The sequence below is a fragment of the Temnothorax curvispinosus genome, unplaced genomic scaffold (assembly GCF_003070985.1).
Source record: "Temnothorax curvispinosus isolate PA1 unplaced genomic scaffold, ASM307098v1 QBEX01017496.1, whole genome shotgun sequence".
Classification (NCBI taxonomy): Eukaryota; Metazoa; Arthropoda; class Insecta; order Hymenoptera; family Formicidae; genus Temnothorax; species Temnothorax curvispinosus.
This window is the reverse complement of record NW_020227276.1, coordinates 154,881-174,111: the sequence shown is the minus strand read 5'-3', so window position 1 is coordinate 174,111 and position 19,231 is coordinate 154,881. Positions and strand designations below refer to the sequence as shown.

Sequence of the window (19,231 nt, the reverse complement as noted above, 5' to 3'; positions counted from 1 at the left end):
GTGTGTGTGTGTGTGTGTGTGTGTGTGTGAGAGAGAGAGAGAAAGAGAGAGAGAGAGAAGTTTAAACACACGCAGCTCCTCGACTTTTTTTGGTCACTGAACATTTCTTTGAGATTGCACCAACACTGATTAATTATTTAAATATTTTTTGCAAAATTTGGATTGAAATATGTTTTATAATGTATAATAAATGCGAACTTTAAATAACTTTATAAGTTTAAATAAGTGTACGCGGCAATTGGCACGCAATGTGAATAATATTAGTAATATTAGTATTAAGCAATAATTATTGAATTATATTCTATAACTAATTAGTCGAGTACGATTAGTCGAGGTTGTTGGCGCAATCACTTTTTATCCTTTATATCTTTGCCTTTCCTTCTGGTCGGCACGCGTTGCTCGAAGCACGCTTTGGTTATTCTACGTTGATCACGTACTTCCCTGTTTATTTGAAATTGTTAATAATGGACAGATTTGACCAAGATTTTGATGAATAAGAATTTTTCTATTACATACGGGAGAATAATTTTGAATAAAAATTTTAATTAATCTAATTGTGTTTATTTAAATACACGGAAAATTTAAGTTTAACTTTAATCCGAAATCCATCTACTTTGATCATTATATTTAACGAATGATTAAGCAGTTCATATGGAATTTTGGGATAATTAAAGCTATTTCCCTATTGGATTGAAATGATTAAATCTGATACACTTCTTCAAGTTTTCCTGTTCTTTTTCTTATTGCGCACTCATTAATTACGAAACTGATATCTATCTTATGCATTGCACACATCCTTAAATTCATATATAATGCCTCTTATTAGAAATTTTTAACATAGGTTGTATAAATCAGGTTGTATAAATTTTTTTCATATATTTAATAAGCATTAATATTATTAAATTTTGTAGAGGCACTTTATATGAAATTCATATATTGTTGCTCACAATTATAATTGGAAAACCCTAAATATCACGAACCAAAACTGCTATTTATCACGTCATTTTCCAATTATGCAACCTATAATTACATGTTTCCATTTTAATAAGCAGATTACATTTCATATTCCATTTCACAATACTTTTGCTTTTGCCTATTTACACTTCCTCATGCTATCTGCTATTATCACTTGTTACATTAATGATAGATCCTTTTTAATAAGTTCAAAATCGATTTTCTAACAGTTGCAAAGAAATCAAACTTTTGTTAAAAATTAATTTACTGTAAATTCCTACAAAACGCATCATCGGAACGGCGATACTGTCGAAACATTCTATATATACATATCCCTGAAACTTCTAGAGCTATTATGTAGCAGCTTATTCGGCACTTCGCGCGAACGTACGAATGTGTAAAATTAGTGTGGCTCAGATCACATCAACAACACCACAATTTTAACGCTCGTAAAGATCTTGACGATGCCTATTGTTTCTTCTGCGCATTATACATCTTGCCATTTGCTCAAACGTGACTCTCGAGTATCCTGCATATCTCTCTCTACGAAAATATCCACTTTATTCGATAAATAAAATAGTATTAAAAAGAAATCTTTTTTTCTAGAGGCTCAAAAGAAAAACAAAGTTTCAATCAATCTATTTCCTAGTTAAAAATTTTGATATCAGACGTAAGTTAGTTAGAGTTTTTTTTTATATCGAAATACTAAGTCAATTTAGCTTTCTTTATCTTTTGATGACTGAGTGAAATCTTATTCTCGACATTTCCCCTCACTTGAGAAGAATTTCCGTTATACGGCCTAGGAGGCCTCTCGAGCGCGATTGCCTTCCGTAAATCAATAAAGTGTCCTCAGACACTTCGGAACCGCCCTGGAGCGAAGGAAAAAAAATCATGCAGAGATTTGAAGCCACCATACTACGCTGCATTCTTGCGTATCGATCGATGCACGCCCGCGAAATGCGCGCGGCCGCGCGCGAGGTGTCCAGGCAAGCCGCGGCTATTCCACTTCCGATGACCTCCGCAACGTAGTTTGATGAACTCGCACTATAAATGGCCGATATTGTTTGCAATTTGCAAAGACTATATGACACTTGCCCTTTGCACGTCGTCGACAGTAGAACCGTAACGTTGAGTATGAACGATTGATAAACTATAGACTTTATCTCGAAATTAACAGACTTATCTCGCGAATTAATGCGGAAATTAAATTTTCCTAATAAAGAAAAAAACGGAATAATGAACAATAATGAAATAAAAAATACACCGAAAAAAAAAATATATATATTATAATCTCATATTTATTGTATATATTTACGTTATTGTCACGATTCTTAGAGAAAAATGTCAAAGCACGTAACAATCGACCTGTGGTATTTTATGTTTACTTTATTGGAAGTAATTTAATGACGCAAATAATGGCGTGATCGACTGTGCGCAGAAGTGAATGCTGTGTTTGCCCATTAAGTGATCGCAGAATAACGTTAACCCGCATGGCTCACGCATGATATACTATTCATCGACATGAAAGTTTTTGGAACAGCGAGTATGATCATTTAAGGGGAAATCTCCCGAGCAAAGACGAGTCGACCATGATTCTCTAAGCAAAACCTGATACGCGGGTATATAAAGTCCAACTTCGTTTTTTGTTTTATTTTCGCTTAAGCTACATTCCAAGCGAAATGGAAAATGACTACATCACATGTCGAAATGATTGAAAAGATTGAAATTTTTCTACATTAAAACTCTGTATGTTATTTAATCGACGACGAGAAAAAGATTACCACTCGTGACCTGCGCGTGAACCCCGATCTATCGAATTGATCGGTTCACGCACTTTTTAGCTTAATTATCTAGAGACCCAGTGAACACAGTGTCCCAAATCGGGACGTATGACGTCTTTGAGGCATCATACATCCCGATTTGGAACATGCGTGTTGTCTGGAAGAGATCCTTGACTATCCAGACTTTTGATTTCATTCAAATTCATTTGCATTTCATCTAATCTCTTTCTCGGTTTTGACTCTTCCTTGCTGTGCGCTTTTGAGACGAGGGATTTTTCCGAGTTTCCTAATTTTGCAAAATTTTGTTTAACGAAAAGGACCAATGCATGCGTCCCATGTTTGACGATTGCCTAGCATGCGATTGCCAAAACTATTGTTATTATACAATAGTCACAATTATTATTTTAAATGTTATTTTCTTGCTCGACCCCCATTTCTCCTCGAGATTATGCCATTGCCACTAATACAATCACTATTCGTCATGTATCATGAAGGTCCATAGTACGATAACATCTTGCGGGAACAATCTCTTTTTTTAACTAATATGTAATATTCATTTTTAATCACTTTGTCCTACATAAATGCAGACGAGTTGTTTCGTACATCTCTACGAACTTGCTGTATCAATAAATAAATATCAACGAAAAGTTCAAACATGTTTAACTGACATATTTAACTGAACCATGAATTTGTCTTTTGATCTAATCGACTTTAGCAGAAATTAAACGCAAATTATTCTTTTAACATTTTTGTGCAAATTTTAGTTTGTTATTGTCAAGGTTAAACTAATTGTCAAATTGACAAATTAAAAGTATTTTTAGTAGTGCTAAAATAAGAAAGTAGAAAGTATACAGAGAAAGCGTGGAAGAAAGGATACAACAAACTTTTCGTTCATATTTAAATAGCACATCACTGATGATTTGATTATATTTGACTCAATTGATTTGTTCGGTAGACGAGAGCTTAGATTGAATTTATGTCTCGTTCATAATCTAATTAGCGTCTTCTCCGTTAAATGTCGGTTCAGAAGCAGGAGGAAGCTCGGTAAAATTAAACGTCAAAATTAAAAGATAAAGATCAGCTATATTTTTAAAGAAATTCTAACTGTTTTGAAGGAATAAATTGACATTACAATAATTTTTGCAGTTGCTTAACTAATATTATAGTTGTAGAATTGTGTACATAGTACTGATGACAGAGTATAATCGATTAATGCAGTTTTTGCAATATTAAACATTTATGTTCTCGAAGTATTGAGTTATTTTTATTCAGCGCTAAGCGCTTATAAAATGACGCCGTAATCTTTCGTGTCTCTTCGGCGCACAACGAGTTATTATTCGGTCACATTTCACGAACGCCAGCAAAAGAGAAGGCGGACACTCGACTGTTTTATTGTTCTTTGAAAATTCAAAGCATCGATTCGGTCAAGTGCCCACCGTCTCTACTCATGTGCATCATTGGTGCAATATCGAATTGTTCTGGCCTTACCGTAACGAGGTGCAATCAAATGCAACCGAATATAAATTGGCCGATCAGAGTCAATGTAAATTCTAATGGAATAAAATAGTACCGCAATTGGTGTATTATTTTCAGTGGGCCAATAAAACACAATTTTCCTTTTTCCAAGGAACTTGTGGTTTCACGAAGAAGTCATTTTGGCGAATCCTTAAGTTAGTTTTCTAGTCTAGCCTAGGCTGCCCGCTTATACTAGACGCATCATGCTATACTTATATACGAAAAACATATGGTATGAATCGTACGACGTTGGCAGAATACCAAATCGAAGGTGTAAGTCGTCAAGATATATTACCGAGAGAGACGATCTCTTTCAATATATGGGCTTATCAATGACGGGAAATGTATACAAGTGAATCATCCGAATATATAATAGATACAATTGGTATGCAGTATTTCGTGGTATACGTCCCCTTCATTTAACATTCCGCCAACGCACGCAGATTGTCATGTAACTATAGTACCGCATAATTAGCGCCACACTAGACACGGCAGACTCACACAAAGATAGAAACACCACACCTAGCACCAAGCCGAATTTTGCGATCATGATCCCAGTATCGTCGCGTTTATAACGCACCGCCTTACACACCTTAATATTTAATGCGGTATTCCTCCCCGTTCTGTTGCAGGCCCGTGGGAGTTTGGGGGAAAATTGTGGGCTCGTTGTGCGCGATTGCCGGTGTCCTGACGATTGCTCTGCCCGTTCCCGTAATCGTCTCCAATTTCAACTACTTCTATCATCGTGAGACTGACCAGGAGGAGATGCAATCGCAGAACTTCAATCACGTGACTAGTTGCCCGTATCTTCCTGGCACCTTAGGTACGCCGTAGTATCCTTTCAGGATACTCCAATGTGTTGCACAAATTTCACTAATCAAGAGTCATTTAAAAGGCCGGTTTTTGATAATGTAAAAAATTAGATCGATGACGAGAAACTAAGAATTTCATCAAGTAATTTTTATAATATCGTAGCTTTAAAGTATCGTACCAACGTGTTAGGTATATCAGAAAGATGACTATGTTGAATCATGAATAATGAATGAAATATTATACTTGCCCAGACATGCGTGCTGTTGGGTGTTTACACACCAAACATTGTCGTAGTTAGTTTTAGAACTTACTAGATGTATTGTATATTTTCACTTTAAGGATTGTTGAAAATAGATCGATATTAAGAGATAAAAAATGAATAAAAATTTTCATTATAGAATATGTGCATGTACCTTTCAGGTTTGAAGAAGATCTCGATGTCGGAATCCTCGTCGGATATAATGGAGTTAGAGGAAGGCACCCTATTTACTCATCCGGAGATTACGAAGAAGTCAAATTGCAACCCTCGCCACAATAACAATATCAATCCAGCCTGCATGAGCATCGAGACTGATGTCTGACTACTAGGTGCGCATTTGAAAATTCAATAATATCCACGTGACAATCGACGTGATATCTGTATCACGATCGACATTCTTATTTCCCGTTTTGGATGGATTATAGTGAAGGAGACGGTGGCAGCGTGGTGGCCGTTACTGAGCCAGTTGTCAAAGGGCAACTGCATCTCCCTGCGGTGCCTGACGTAGGCCTCCTTCACCCGTCATCATAGTCGTAAGCTGCTGGCATCACTCGCCAGCCTGTCCAGGTCCGTCATTGCGAGGGGCGTCTCGGGTCAGAAACACGCGAAGGATCACAGAGGATCGTGATTCCTCCGGGGAGCCTGCTTTTTCCCATCTGAGATGTATACGAGAAACGGAAGAGAGGTAGGGTGGGTCCAAGGGCGTGCGGAGATGGGGATGAATCTATAGCCCGTTCTCGAGACATCGTCGCCTACCTTCCCGCCACCTTCTCAACGAGCTTGCGCCCCGCGTAAGGACCCACGTGCGAACGAAGGGGACGGGATATTCCTCGTTCGCGTGCGAGCGCGCACGCGTGCGGCCCCAACCCCCGACACCACCGACTCCAGTGTTCAAAACAAAAAATAATAAAGATATAACAAATGATAACCGAAGAAACATCACGGCGTTCTCGTATAAAGCGCTGTCGAGTGTCCCCCCGTCCCTTACGAGCTCCTCCGACTTTCAGAATGCCAGACGGGTGAAGTAGAGAAGGGGGAGCTGGTAGGTAGCGGAAGCAACACAAATGGGGATTGTACCAGATAACACTATATTAATTATTATCGATATAAATTAATTGAGTACCGTACACGTAGGGCGAGGGTAAGTTAACAAAGTATGTTTTATGATAAAATCGCGAATGCGAGGACATTTAGAAAATGCTGCTTGCGGAAAGAGGTGAAAAAGGGAAACCGACAAGAACGCTTTATAAGAGATGTATCAAGAATGAAGGACTGAATGATGATGGTTACAGAGATAAAAAGAAAGAGAGGGGGGAGGGCGAGAGGGAAGGAAAAAGAGAGAAAGAGATGGAGTGTGTGTACGGCGTAGACTGTTTCGTTTCTCTTTTTTTTTCTTTTTTTAAACAAAGGACACCGAAGTCGATTTTCGAATCTATTTATACGATATGTTATTCGACAATGGAATTAATTTTTTTCGTCTTGTTACATTCGCACACATGCACATGTAACACATTTAAATGCTGATAAAGCGATAACGTCGACGTTAATTGATTGAAGTTCAATCATTTCTTAAAGACGAAAGGGTGATCAATTTCAGATTATTGATTATATCGATAACCCCATAATCCGAAATATTTGCAGAAATGATGACACAAACGATTTTTATGATATCCACGTGTGATTACAAAAATTACTCTAGCAATTTTTAATTGCACCCCCGCTGCTTAAAATTTACTATCATAAACTTATGTAGATTGCATTTTTCAAGATTATCGACATTCGAATTACGGTACAATTTTACGTTATGTTTATGTTTGAAGCTCTTATCGTATAAAAGTTTATCTAGGTATTCGCTTATTCGAAGTTATCTTCACGCTTATGTACATATATCCAAAGCGAAGAGAAACTATAACGTACCAGTATTAAGTAACGGGGGTGTATATATTGAATAGGGTCTGAATAGCGAATTCCGAGATGTTATACAATAAATCGGATACGAATATCAAGACGATGCGAGCAATTGTAATGATAAGAAACGTCCAAAAGAAAAAAAAATTAAAAAAAACCGAAGATGTCTGCCGATGGCGCGCGAATTTTATGCCCAAATCATAATTTCAATCTCTCAAAGTGTACAATTTGATATTTCTGTCTTCGATATGTGCGACAACGATTTCTCGAAAAAATCGCGGGTGATTGCTTGCAGAAGCAAGATAGTGATGATGACAATTAGCATGCACAAGTTTGAAACATGTATGTTAATAATAATTCGTATATCACGTTCTTCGTCTTTATTAAAGCTCAAAGATGAAAGAATCACTGTGTGATTCCTTACGAAAATAATTTCTGATTAAGCTATCAAGGGTATCTTTGATAATGAAGAATAGAAACTTGTAAAACGTTGAGAGAAAGCTTATACAGCTCTTATAGTGTTTTCCTCTTCCTCTCTTATAAGTAAATTTTTTACGGGGTTAGTATTCTTTGTAAAAGTGATTTCTAACTTGTTCGGAAAAAAAATAAAGAAAAAGAAACGATGTTGCGTTGTATGTTATGCCGATGACAGAAAGAGAAGAGGCCGTTCCCAACTAGCAAAAGCCTTCAAAAGACGTCCCAAAAACGTTTAAAAAACGTCTAAAGGACTTCAGATGTTCTTATTTATAGATGTCTTTCAAATGTCCCCAAGACGTTTTTTAGAAACTTTTGCTGGGTTGTTTCGAGCTATAAGTTAAACAGTAATTCATGTCAAAAAAAAGGAAGAGGAAGACATGCGATACTGAGATAAACGATTGTCTGGAGAACGAATTGGCATGCCAATCGATCCTCGCACCCAATCTCACACCGCGTTTTCAAATCTGTTCATCTTTCCCCCCGTACGACGAAAGTACGTCGCAGAATTGCCAAGACTGCCATATTTCACACATCTCTCTCGATTTATAATCGCGCCAAGGAGTCACCCCAAAGTACACTCTACCGGTGTCAAATCGACCCGATCCGATCGATCTTCTGATATGCTGATTCGATCTAAACTCCAAAGTCGACTCGTGGGACGTATCTTCGCTCGCATAGAGTTCAAGAAAAACACAAAGGAGGAATCCGCAAAAGAGAAAATGCAAAGTCCATTGTTCCATTTCTCAAGGTTATCAATTTTCGATCGCTGTTTGATTCGACCAAAAAAGAAAGAAACGAAGCCGCTCACGTAAACTTTTTCAGTATCCCATTACTGTAATGTTAGTTATATTTTCCATTGATTGTCATTAAGTTCCGTTAATAGTGGAAGCTAATTGAAATTCGCAGAGTGGGGGATTTTATTTAAAATCTTCGTATTCAATTTGATACTGAAGGAGTTAACTATTTTCGTTTAGAATAGAAAAAAGATGCAAGGCATGTTTAAGGCTGGTACATAATGAAAAGTTCAAATAAAATATAGGAGCAAGAATTAAAAAATTAGCCAATACTAACTTAAAAAATAAAGAAGTAGTTTTCTTTATTCGTAGTGGTAACACACGAAAAAGAAATAGTTGCTGTCGAACGGCAAAATCAACGGAATCATCTCAATATCATAATTGCCAGTCTTTCATAATGCGAGAATTAGCGGAATGCTTAGAAAAGGCATTTAATTAGAGAATAAACATGATTGAGAGGTCAAATATTATTAATGTTCCCTCCGTTTTTTAGGGCGGAAGTAGTCTTGCACTATAATTGGTGAGAAAAGGGTATAAGAATCGTATCATGGATACATATTGATTCTCTATTCGTTATTTAATGCATTGTGGATTAAATGTTTGTCGACACCAATTTACATTGGTTGTTCTTACATTTCATTTTGTATCAGCCGTGTTTTAGGCAAGCAAACAATTACGTTGGAAAACGACGAAGCAAATAACCAAAGAGAGAAAAGAAAGAGGAAACAATTCGACTTTATTAGGTAATTTTAGAAGTGGATTTAACAGATGACTGATCTCGTCTTTTAATAGACACAAATGTTGATAATGAAATTTTAGTCCGCAGTACGATAGAGATTGCAAACGGGATAGAGAGATAGAGGATGACATGCGTGCGTGTCAGGGAGTGAGAGTGAGAATGAAAGTGAGAGTGAGAGTGAGAATGAGAGTGAAAGTAAGAGTGAAAGAGAGAGAAAGAAAGAAAGAAAGAGAGAGAGAGAGAGAGAGAGAGAGAGAGAGAGAGAGAGAGGTAAAATAATGTATTACTGATACAATAATTACACGAAGATTTACGTTACACGCTTTCAATACAATACTTAAACCTTTCGCCTCGCTGATTTAGTCCGAGAAACGACGTATAGAAGTAATTAAAAAAAAAACAAAATATAAAAAAATTACACATCAAACTACCAGCCTAGTTAAAATCGACAGAATCGAGAGACGGAGAGAAAGAGAGTAAAGGAAGAAAATGCATGAGCGCTAGAGAGAGAGCAAAAACGTTTCATAAACGATAAATTTATTACTACTACTATTATTCTTACTACTATCACTACTGCAACCACTACTATTATTATTACTACTACTATTACTTATCACTACTATTTACTATTATTAACTACTAATTACTATTACTATTACAACTACTGCTGCTATTACTATCAAACAAAAAAAAAACAAGCTACGATGAAGTATTTAGATAACGAGAAACTACTTCGTTAGGCAGCCAGTAGCCATTAGAGTACACGAAAATAGCCATTAGGTGGCGAACTACATCATCGTTGTTGCTGCGTCGGAATTATCGATAAATATTCGTATCAAAATTTCAAGTAGGCTCGATCAAGCCAAAGGCGGTTGTACATAGTCGGTCGAACAAAACGCGAAAAATTTGTCATATAGAAAAAAATACTGTAAAATGCCAGATGCGTTGTTATTCCGTTCGATTTCCATCGGCAGACTTTCGCGCCTAAAAATAAACGCGAAGGGTGGAGCTTTAATGACGAGCTTTTAAAGATGAATAGATTTCTCGTCTAATTTCGAAAACTGTTCTCTATTAAAGTTACTCACAAATCAATATTTCAATAATAATTGCATAATCTTTAACATTTATTTGATTCATCCTTCAAATCAATTAAACTAAAATTGAATTAAAATATAAGACAAAAGTTGTATTACTTTAAAAATTTATAATGCCAAAATTATATATCCGTCGAGATATTGAAATTGGATTTAGTTAGTAACTTCAAAATTGCTTTTGGTCTCTAAATATGAAAACGTCATATTAAAGCGAATACCCGAAAATCCATTGAACTTCCATTATGCCGTGTGTATTTTTAATTATGCGAACAAAGAAAGGAGAAAGAAAAACCCGAACAAGATGTCGCGGCAGCGTAACTTTCGACATTCAATTCGTGCACCGAGAGTATGAAAATGGCTTTGACGTTTTACAAATGGCACAGAATGAATGAGCGGGAGTAGTCGCCGATGTTCTTTTTTATAAAATTAAGTCACCTGTATTCTGTCCTTCTGTCTGGAGGAAGAGAGAAAAAAACATTTTTTCTCACGACCCTTTTCACAGTTCTGTATAAGAATTAACAAAGCGACTGTTGAATTATCAAAGCGTCTCCTCCACCAATGATCCGAGAAAGAGACAGAAAAAGAGAAAAACAGGACAAAGAGCGTGAATGAGCGTGTAAACACGATGAGAAAGAGAGAAAGGAAGGATGGTATACACTGTGTGCGTGCGAGAATGAATGAGAGGGAAGAAAAAGAATTTATTGGGTGATGAATTATGCGAGCCGAAGATGCATTCCGAAAAATAACTAGGGTAAAAAATTTAAAAAGAAGAAAAGAATTAGTCTCTCGCTACGAAGCTAGAATTATATTCCGCTGTCGCTATAGAACGAAAATGATTCGTCGCTATTAACTAATTGACGCGAGAAGGAGACGCGAAGAGGAGATAATCGGCTAACTAAATAGTAATAATAGTAATAAATAAAATAACGCATATGGTAATCAGGCTGGACAAGAATATTATGAATACTAATTATTCCATTGAAGATAAAGCAAATAAATTAAAAGCAGGTCAGAGTGCCGGCACCACTCTCGAGCATCCCCCGTCCTTTCTGGCCCCTCTCTGGATTGTCACGATTGATCCTTCCTTACTCGATTCTTGCACACGATCGTCTCACACTATCGAACTGAAATAGCAATAAATTGCTAAAAATTAATCGTATCGAGATCATGTAAAAATAAACAGATGCGTATCGAGATCATGTAAAAATAACAGATGCGTTGTATTACGGACATAAGATCGATACGCGAAAGGTAGGATCAATCGTAATGGATCCTTGCGCATTTAAAAAAAAAGGGATAAGAGTTTTATGGCGTGAAAGATGCTCGTACGCCGCCCGTGTAAAAAAGAAAAGTAACACAAAAGGAGGACATATTAAAATAAGAAGTTGATGAAGATGAGAAATAAAAAGCAAGTGCGAGCGCTCGTAGATCGAGACGATCGCTTTCAAGTGATATATTTAGGTATTATATGGGTTTATGGTATTAAAGAAGACGCAGAAAATAATATAGTGTAAGAAACTAAAGCGAATGTTTGTTATCACTCGGATAACGTTTTCGACGATTGATTTATGCCGCGACGAGTATTATGTGTAAATGCATGTAGATATATCATATACAGGGTGAATCGTAAAGCGCGGAAATCAGTAGCAAAATTATATTCTTCGATGAATGTGCGTGCAGAGTTGAATTTATTTGGAGATTTTTGAAATCTCCGCTATTTTTATCACAGCTTTTATAATATTTAAATAACATGCTGAGCGTTGAATTTTTTTCGCTTTTAAAATTTATTTATTAATATACAATTATCTTTCAATTATCTGACTATTCTCTATATAATCCAGATTTTCGTATCAATTCTCTTCGAGAAAGTCGTTTCCGAATTCATCGTGGAATAAGTGCCTGCTACCGGCTCTCAAATTTAACGGAATACCCTATATATCATGTACATGTGTGATATAAAAAAAAATATATATATATATATACATATATATATACTGAGATATGTATATGTAACTGATGCCAGGAGAAAACACGGGGCAGATAAATCGCAGGGAAAAAGAAAACACATCGCGCTCGACACTCTGTGAAGGGAAGAGAAGTAAAATTTGTTTGCAAAGAGTAGAAAGTACTAATGTTATTATGTATACATATACATACGCAACATATACATGCATACACACAATGACGTACACGACACACAAGGGTGACTTGCGAAATAAGCTATTTAGTAGGCTAAATCTCTAAAGAAACAAAAAAAAAGAACATGAAGAATTTGTAACGCGAGGGCTGCATACATGGTGGCGGCCATCCCTGCCATTCTAGTTGATCAGAATCCGTTTTGTGAATTAATTAAATCAATTAATTATTGATCAAGGACTCGTTTATATAGTGTTGAGCACTGTTTTAAGTGCTTTTCATTTTTTGGCTGTGTGAAGCTTAAACTAACGTAATTTAATGAGGAAAGGACACATAATTATCGTATCAACTTCATATAATCATTTTCAAAACTTTTCCGAAAAGCGGGAAGAGATAAATGAAAAACGCACGAAAATTGGAGTAAGTCAGAAAGAGGGGAAGAGAGATAGAGAGAGTATGTGTGTGTGTGTGTGCGTGTTTGCGTGCGTGCTTTAAGATGTGTCGAGATTGCTATCATGAAATGGAAGAGATGGGAAAGAAGGTAAGAAAGAACAGGAAAATCGGCAACAAACATTCACGTCAACAGTTATTAATAAACCAATTATTAAGTAACATTAAGTAATAATTAAAAATAGTAATAACGAGTAATGAGTAATAAAAAACCAATAAGAATATGTTAATAATAATCGATAAGTGTGTGTGTGTTACGAACGCGCGCCACGTTTCCTTCGCGATACGTTTTAATGTATATTATTATAAATGATTCCGTGTATCTCCGTTTGTACGCATTTTAACAAAGAAGAGAAAGAAAGAGGGAGGAACAATGAGAAATAATAAGCTAATTACTACAGAATACATTTAGTGGTGTATGAATATACCAGAGAAAAAAAAGGATACTACACATACTCTTAACGGTACTAGCTCAGAAATATCCTGCCGAGTTGCCCCGATTTACGCTAAGAACCACCTGGCACGTTTTCACGAACAAACAAGAAATTTATTAAGTTTATAAGCGCTAAGAGAAGTTAAGTCCATCGCCTTATTCAGAATTAAATAAAAACTATGAAAATAAACGAAAGAAAGAGAAAGGAAATTTAAAAAGGAGGAAAAGACAATAGAGAAAAGTAGCGAAAAGGGGAAAAGGAAAAGTAAGGAAAAAACAAGGAAAATTAAAGGAGAAAAGAATGTGGAGGAAACATTAAAAAAAATATATAAGCGATAGAAGAGAGCTGGGCATAAAGTGAAAAAAGACATGTGGAACACATATAATCTATTTTTCGCTTACGTCACACGCATACACACACAAAAACACACACACACACACACACACACACGATGATCCTATGGAATAATTATTATGATTAAAAAGAAAAAAACAAAGAAGAACTGCTAATTTTTCTAACAAGCCCGCGGATGTCGCCGGAAAACGACTGATGTCCTACGTTTTCCTGCGGCAATGTTTTGTAAAGCCACTATTTCTATATTGCGCAACGAGTTGCTGCGTTCCATTAAATAAAAGATGGAGGAGAAAAAAATTCAGCATAATTATTTACCGATTTCAGCGAAGCTGCGCAATTAGAGGACAAAAAGGGAGATATAAAATGGCTGTAATGCACGACTCGATAATGAATTTGTATACTTAAAAGGAGATCTGCGATACAGAAAATTTTATAATTCTTTAGATAATTCGATAAATTTTTTTAGAATCCGTTGAAGAAGTTCGAATAAATTTTTAAATTCGCAAATTTTTATTTCTTTGCACAAATTCTTAGCATTGCAGATCTTTGGTGTCTCGATCTTTTGATGTGTATAATCTAAATGTTCCATTTACTATTAATTACTATTAATTCTGAATTTTTACTTCTTTCTCATATTCGCCCGTATTCATTATCGCGACTCGTGTATTTTCTGCGGTAGATTGAGAACTGACGGAGATCAAGTTCCGTTAGCCGGGTACCAAGGCACTCAGGGCAACGATTAATATCGATCTTATTTATACGATGATCTAAGCTATTTTTGTTGTACGTTTATTACACTGAAAGAGATATTTATTACACGCTACGCGAAAATTTACGCGCAATATATTCAATGCATCCGTAGCTATTAAATGAAATAAACGCAAATGAAAAGCTCTCCTGATTATTAATAATTAACTCTTCGAAAATAATCGCGCAGTTCGTAACGGATGAAGCTTCATACCTCATATCGTTATGCCACGCTCGGAACTTTCGTAATTTAGCAAGATAGATAATTTGTACGATGCATTTTCTATGTTTTTCTTTCTTTTTCCATTCTTTTTTATTTTCAAGTTTTAAACATGTAATGTGATTTTTTTCGCGTTTTACATAAAGTGCACAAATAATTGAGAGAGAAGCTAACGATACGAAATTATGTCTGTTCGCGCAAATTAGGATTGCCGTCATGTTAGCGATTTATTGATAGATTATGTAAAACTACGGAGATGAGAGGATGGGAAGGGAGAGAGAGTTCGAAGGGACTGAAAGAGAGAGAGCTTTTGCAAAAGCTGTAAACATGCATCGGAGAAAATGACGTGTGCTCATTGAATATCAAGCAAGCATATCTAATAACAGCAACACCAAGAAATACTCATGAGAAAATGAAAATGAGAATTTTCCGTTGGTTAAAAAAAAAGAGGAGATTCAAGAAAGGAAATTAAAGAAAAGAAGATATCTTGAGAACGAGAGGAAATAAAAATAAAAATTCTTTTTACGTAAAAGAAAAACAAAGAGAATTACATTTGTTATAAATTGATACACGGGTGCATTGTTACGACGTCACAATTATGTTCATCGAATCGTAAAAGAATTGGATGGAGAACTATAATGTGTACAGTTTTTGAGAATAAGTGCGATGAGAGAATCGGTTTATCGATCGAGATCCATACACATTGGAGCGAAACGATCCTCATTCACTAGCTGTGTACTAAGGGCAGCCATGTAGTGTTTATATAGTCCGTTTGTTAATGTTTCAGATACTTTATTAAATGTTGATATAATGCTATGTACTGTAAAACATTCCTTATTTGTGCCGGAACCTGTTTGAAATCTTTAACCCTTTATAGATTCGTTTTATACTTAATGTGATTTAGATATACATTGTTGAGCGATTAACACATTTGTTATACAAGAGATAAAAATTACTTTTTGAAAATTTTATTTGGCTAGTTATTTATATGGATAAATTATAATTTTTAAGGTTTAATACAAGTTATATAATATAAAAGAACTTAGATTGTTATAAATTACATTAATTTCTCAAATTATAGTTTATAAAGAAAGTATTATCCTATAAAGGGTTAAAAATTGAGCACTCCACCCGTGTTAGCCAATTGATTGGTCAAACTGTTCATTAGCAATCATTAGGATGTATGTTAACATACTGATGGGTAATTCGAATGTACTCGCGAGAAATTTGGGAAATCGATTAGATGATTCAAAGGTTCTAAAAAACCGAACGTAGTCTTGTGCAATTAAGTCTACATGCATTTTAATTAATTAAATAATAAAGTCTCTTCTCGCTTTGAACAATTTAAAATGCATGCGAAAGACCTGGTACAGATAGTTACATAAAACTCCAAGGTATTCTCGTAAATCAAATCGCTGTGATTTGCAAAAAAACGAAGGAGGGAGGGAAATGGAGTAAATGTGAGAGGCAAATTCTGAAAGGATGGATATTGGAGCGAGAGATTACACACTTTAACGTTGTGTAAAATTTCTTATTGTATCGCTTTTTAAATTGTTTCTTATGCGACATAAACAAAAAGTTGTAACTTCGACGCGCAATTAGAAAGTAATGTCGATTTTTTCAACAATTTATTAATTTAAGATCGATCGTTACTGTTTTCACAATTAATATTACAAGATAAATGAATGAAGAGAATATTCGATTTTGTTGATTTCGAGATAGCTGAGTGCAACTCGCGCGATTTAACCGTTTGACTGCTAAAGTATAAACTATATCTTTAATCTTGGTTCTTAGTACTTTTATGTAAGATATGTAATATATACCTATATAATTTTTTTTTTTACAAAAAATTGCAGAGATTTGGATTATTTTAACATTCTACCTTTTAAACATTCTTACAACATATTTAACTTCAAATAAAGCTCCCTTGTGTTCATATAATTTTATACTGGATTATATCAATTTAATTACATTCTTTTAGAATCTGTGTGATAATCACAGTTGACGTTAAAAATACATATTTACATAATGCAATATATATTTTATTATATTAAACATTTTCTCGCGCTCAAACGGTTAATTGGAAACTCTCCGATTCGCATAACTGAAGAGTTCTTCGCTGCCAATTAATTATTATTAATTAGAGATAGTCCGATGCTAAGCGATCGCTGGTACGAAATCAAATGAGCGCTTAGCCGCGCTGAAAATTTTTCAATTGCATTCAAGAAGAAAGTAAAACCGATTTCACACGAGTCACAAATTAATATCTTATGGTTTGCTTCTCGTACGAGCGTTATTGTTACACAGTGTAAAAAGTTGGTATAAAAGAATTTATCTTTGTCCATTATTTTTGTTAGTTACCAACAGAAAATTTAGAGTTACACTGTTAAGTTTTTGTGGACTTTCTCTGGTTCCTCAGAACTGTAGACAAATCAAATCACGTACTGCTAGCGTTTGAATGTAATTCAAGTAATCTTGTTGTGATTATACGATACGCGATTGCAATTAGAATAGAGTTGGGATCCAACTGTAATCCAATTATGATTTGGTTTTAATTCGATTGCAATTCGTGTGAGATCGGCGTAGAAAGATGAAAAAAAATCCACGCGGCACCTTTGCTAAATAGTTGCAAAATATTAAAAGGATCGCGAACGATCCTGAGCTCGTATAGGAATGGCAACATAATAACGATATTTTTTAAATATCGATTATTTTCTCCAACTTAGAGATGGCAGAATAATATCGGTATTGTAAAAGTATATATTTTTGCGTTTTTATTGCTATAATTGTAATGAAATAATGATGATTTAGAAATTTAATTCGCAGAGAATATCGACTTTTGTCATTTCTAGAAATGGTAATATAATATCGATAATTAAGAAATATCGATACGTAACTAACAGAATCTTAATATGTGCCATTCTAAGTCCATTTATACACGCCACGAGAAAACGCTCACAAATAATTTATAACATTTTATAAATAAATTGGCATATCAATGAGAGAAAGAAAGAGCGTATATGCGTGCTTGTTTGTTGGGTGTTTGTGTGCGTGTGTGGGAGATACCTTCCCTCCAAAACAGAAAAAAAATGTAAAGTATATGTGAGTGAGCAAGGAAAAAAAATGCGTGCGCGAGAAACTTAAAATTTATTGTTCTCACTTCTTCATCGATGAACGCTCTGCTGGTTTGGAGCGTAGTCATATCGTTAGTGTATAAGTCTGTATGTGACGATGTTAATTATTGTAATATAAAAAAAGCAGGAGAAAACGGCGCGAGAGAGAAAAGAAAAATAATATAAGGAAATCGTTATTATCACGGAAGGATCAACGTAGCAAGATCAAATGGAGAAGAAGAGACGTGATATATTATTTGTCTGGTATTACTGGACATGCTTATAAAAGGGATAGTTTTTATAAGCCGAGACTCTGTTTCCTACCTCCCAACCATCATATAACCTGCTCTCTCCTCCTTCGCTTCCCGTTCTTCAATGAATATTTTCACAATAGAAATATTGGGACTCTGTCCGTTTACGTTACGCAAGCTAGACCGCTTTTTGCAGAAGATGGAAAGAAACGCAGAATAAGCATGAATGAGTGAATGGGAGGAATCGAGAGGGAGAGAATGCGATAGAGAACCTGAAAGAAGAAAATGCGACAGAAAGAAATAAAGAAAAATGAGGAAAACAGGATACACAAATGAGAATTAAAAAAAAAAAATAAAACAATTTGGCGAAAAAAAAATAAATAAAAAAAATAAAGAAAAAAGCAAGAGAGAGATAGATAGAAAAAGAAAGACGAAATAAGTGAGCATGCGTAAGAACGAGTGAGTAAGTGAATGAGTGAATGAACGAGAGAGAAAATGTGTGTGCGTGTGTGTATGTATGTGTGTGTGTAAAGAAACAATTGCACCTCGACGAATTTAAATCTATGATTTCCTCTCACACCTCTGCGCAGTGTTTTGGGCCCTTCCGTCCAATACGCGATGTACCACTGTCATAATTTATTTAATTTTTGCAAGTCTACGTACAATAAAATTGTTATTGCTGAAACGATAAGTATGTAAAATATATATACTGTACATTATGACCTTCGTTCTAAAAAAAAAAAAGCATTATTAAGGTCTCGCTGGACCAGGATTCCTGCCGTCCTGGCGTGTGTTGTAATTGTATATGTACATATACATGCGTATTTTTTAATATCAGACGGTACTTTACTCAATAATTAGGATCGCTTATTAGAGGGTATGTATATTTATATATAAATATAAAGACATCAGGTATATATATGTGTATATAAATATATATACGCATATGCGTGCACACGCGCGTGCGCGCGCGGGTTCGTGCACGCGTGCACACATTACGCGATAAATGAGAGTGGCATTCCCGACGCCATTGTCTGCGATGAACGATCTTCGAAAGGAATAAAGCACTTTCACGTAGTAATGTGTTTGTATTCGACAAACTCCCCGTAAAACTGTTAGAATTGTTATTTCCTTACTTCAACTCCTTTATAATAAGGCCTGTTCGTTTATTTAGCTGAACTTCTTGCACGGG

General features: G+C 35.3%; 1 protein-coding gene across 15 annotated transcripts in view; it reads left to right on the top strand.

Moving 5' to 3' along the window:
- Positions 1-9,847, top strand: part of LOC112467529 (potassium voltage-gated channel protein Shaker) — a 108,612-nt gene extending 98,765 nt beyond the window's left edge. For 12 of the 15 annotated variants that reach the window (XM_025036194.1, XM_025036193.1, XM_025036192.1 and 9 more), the window contains 3 exons: positions 4,883-5,073; positions 5,484-5,651; positions 5,748-9,847. In XM_025036194.1, coding sequence (XP_024891962.1) covers positions 4,883-5,073; positions 5,484-5,644 — 352 coding nt within the window. In that variant the 3' untranslated portion in view covers positions 5,645-5,651; positions 5,748-9,847. Of the gene's footprint in view, positions 1-4,882; positions 5,074-5,483; positions 5,652-5,747 lie in introns of those variants that run through there. The other 3 variants (XR_003042267.1, XM_025036204.1, XM_025036205.1) reach the window with 3 other exon arrangements.
- The last annotated feature ends 9,384 nt before the right edge of the window (positions 9,848-19,231 follow it).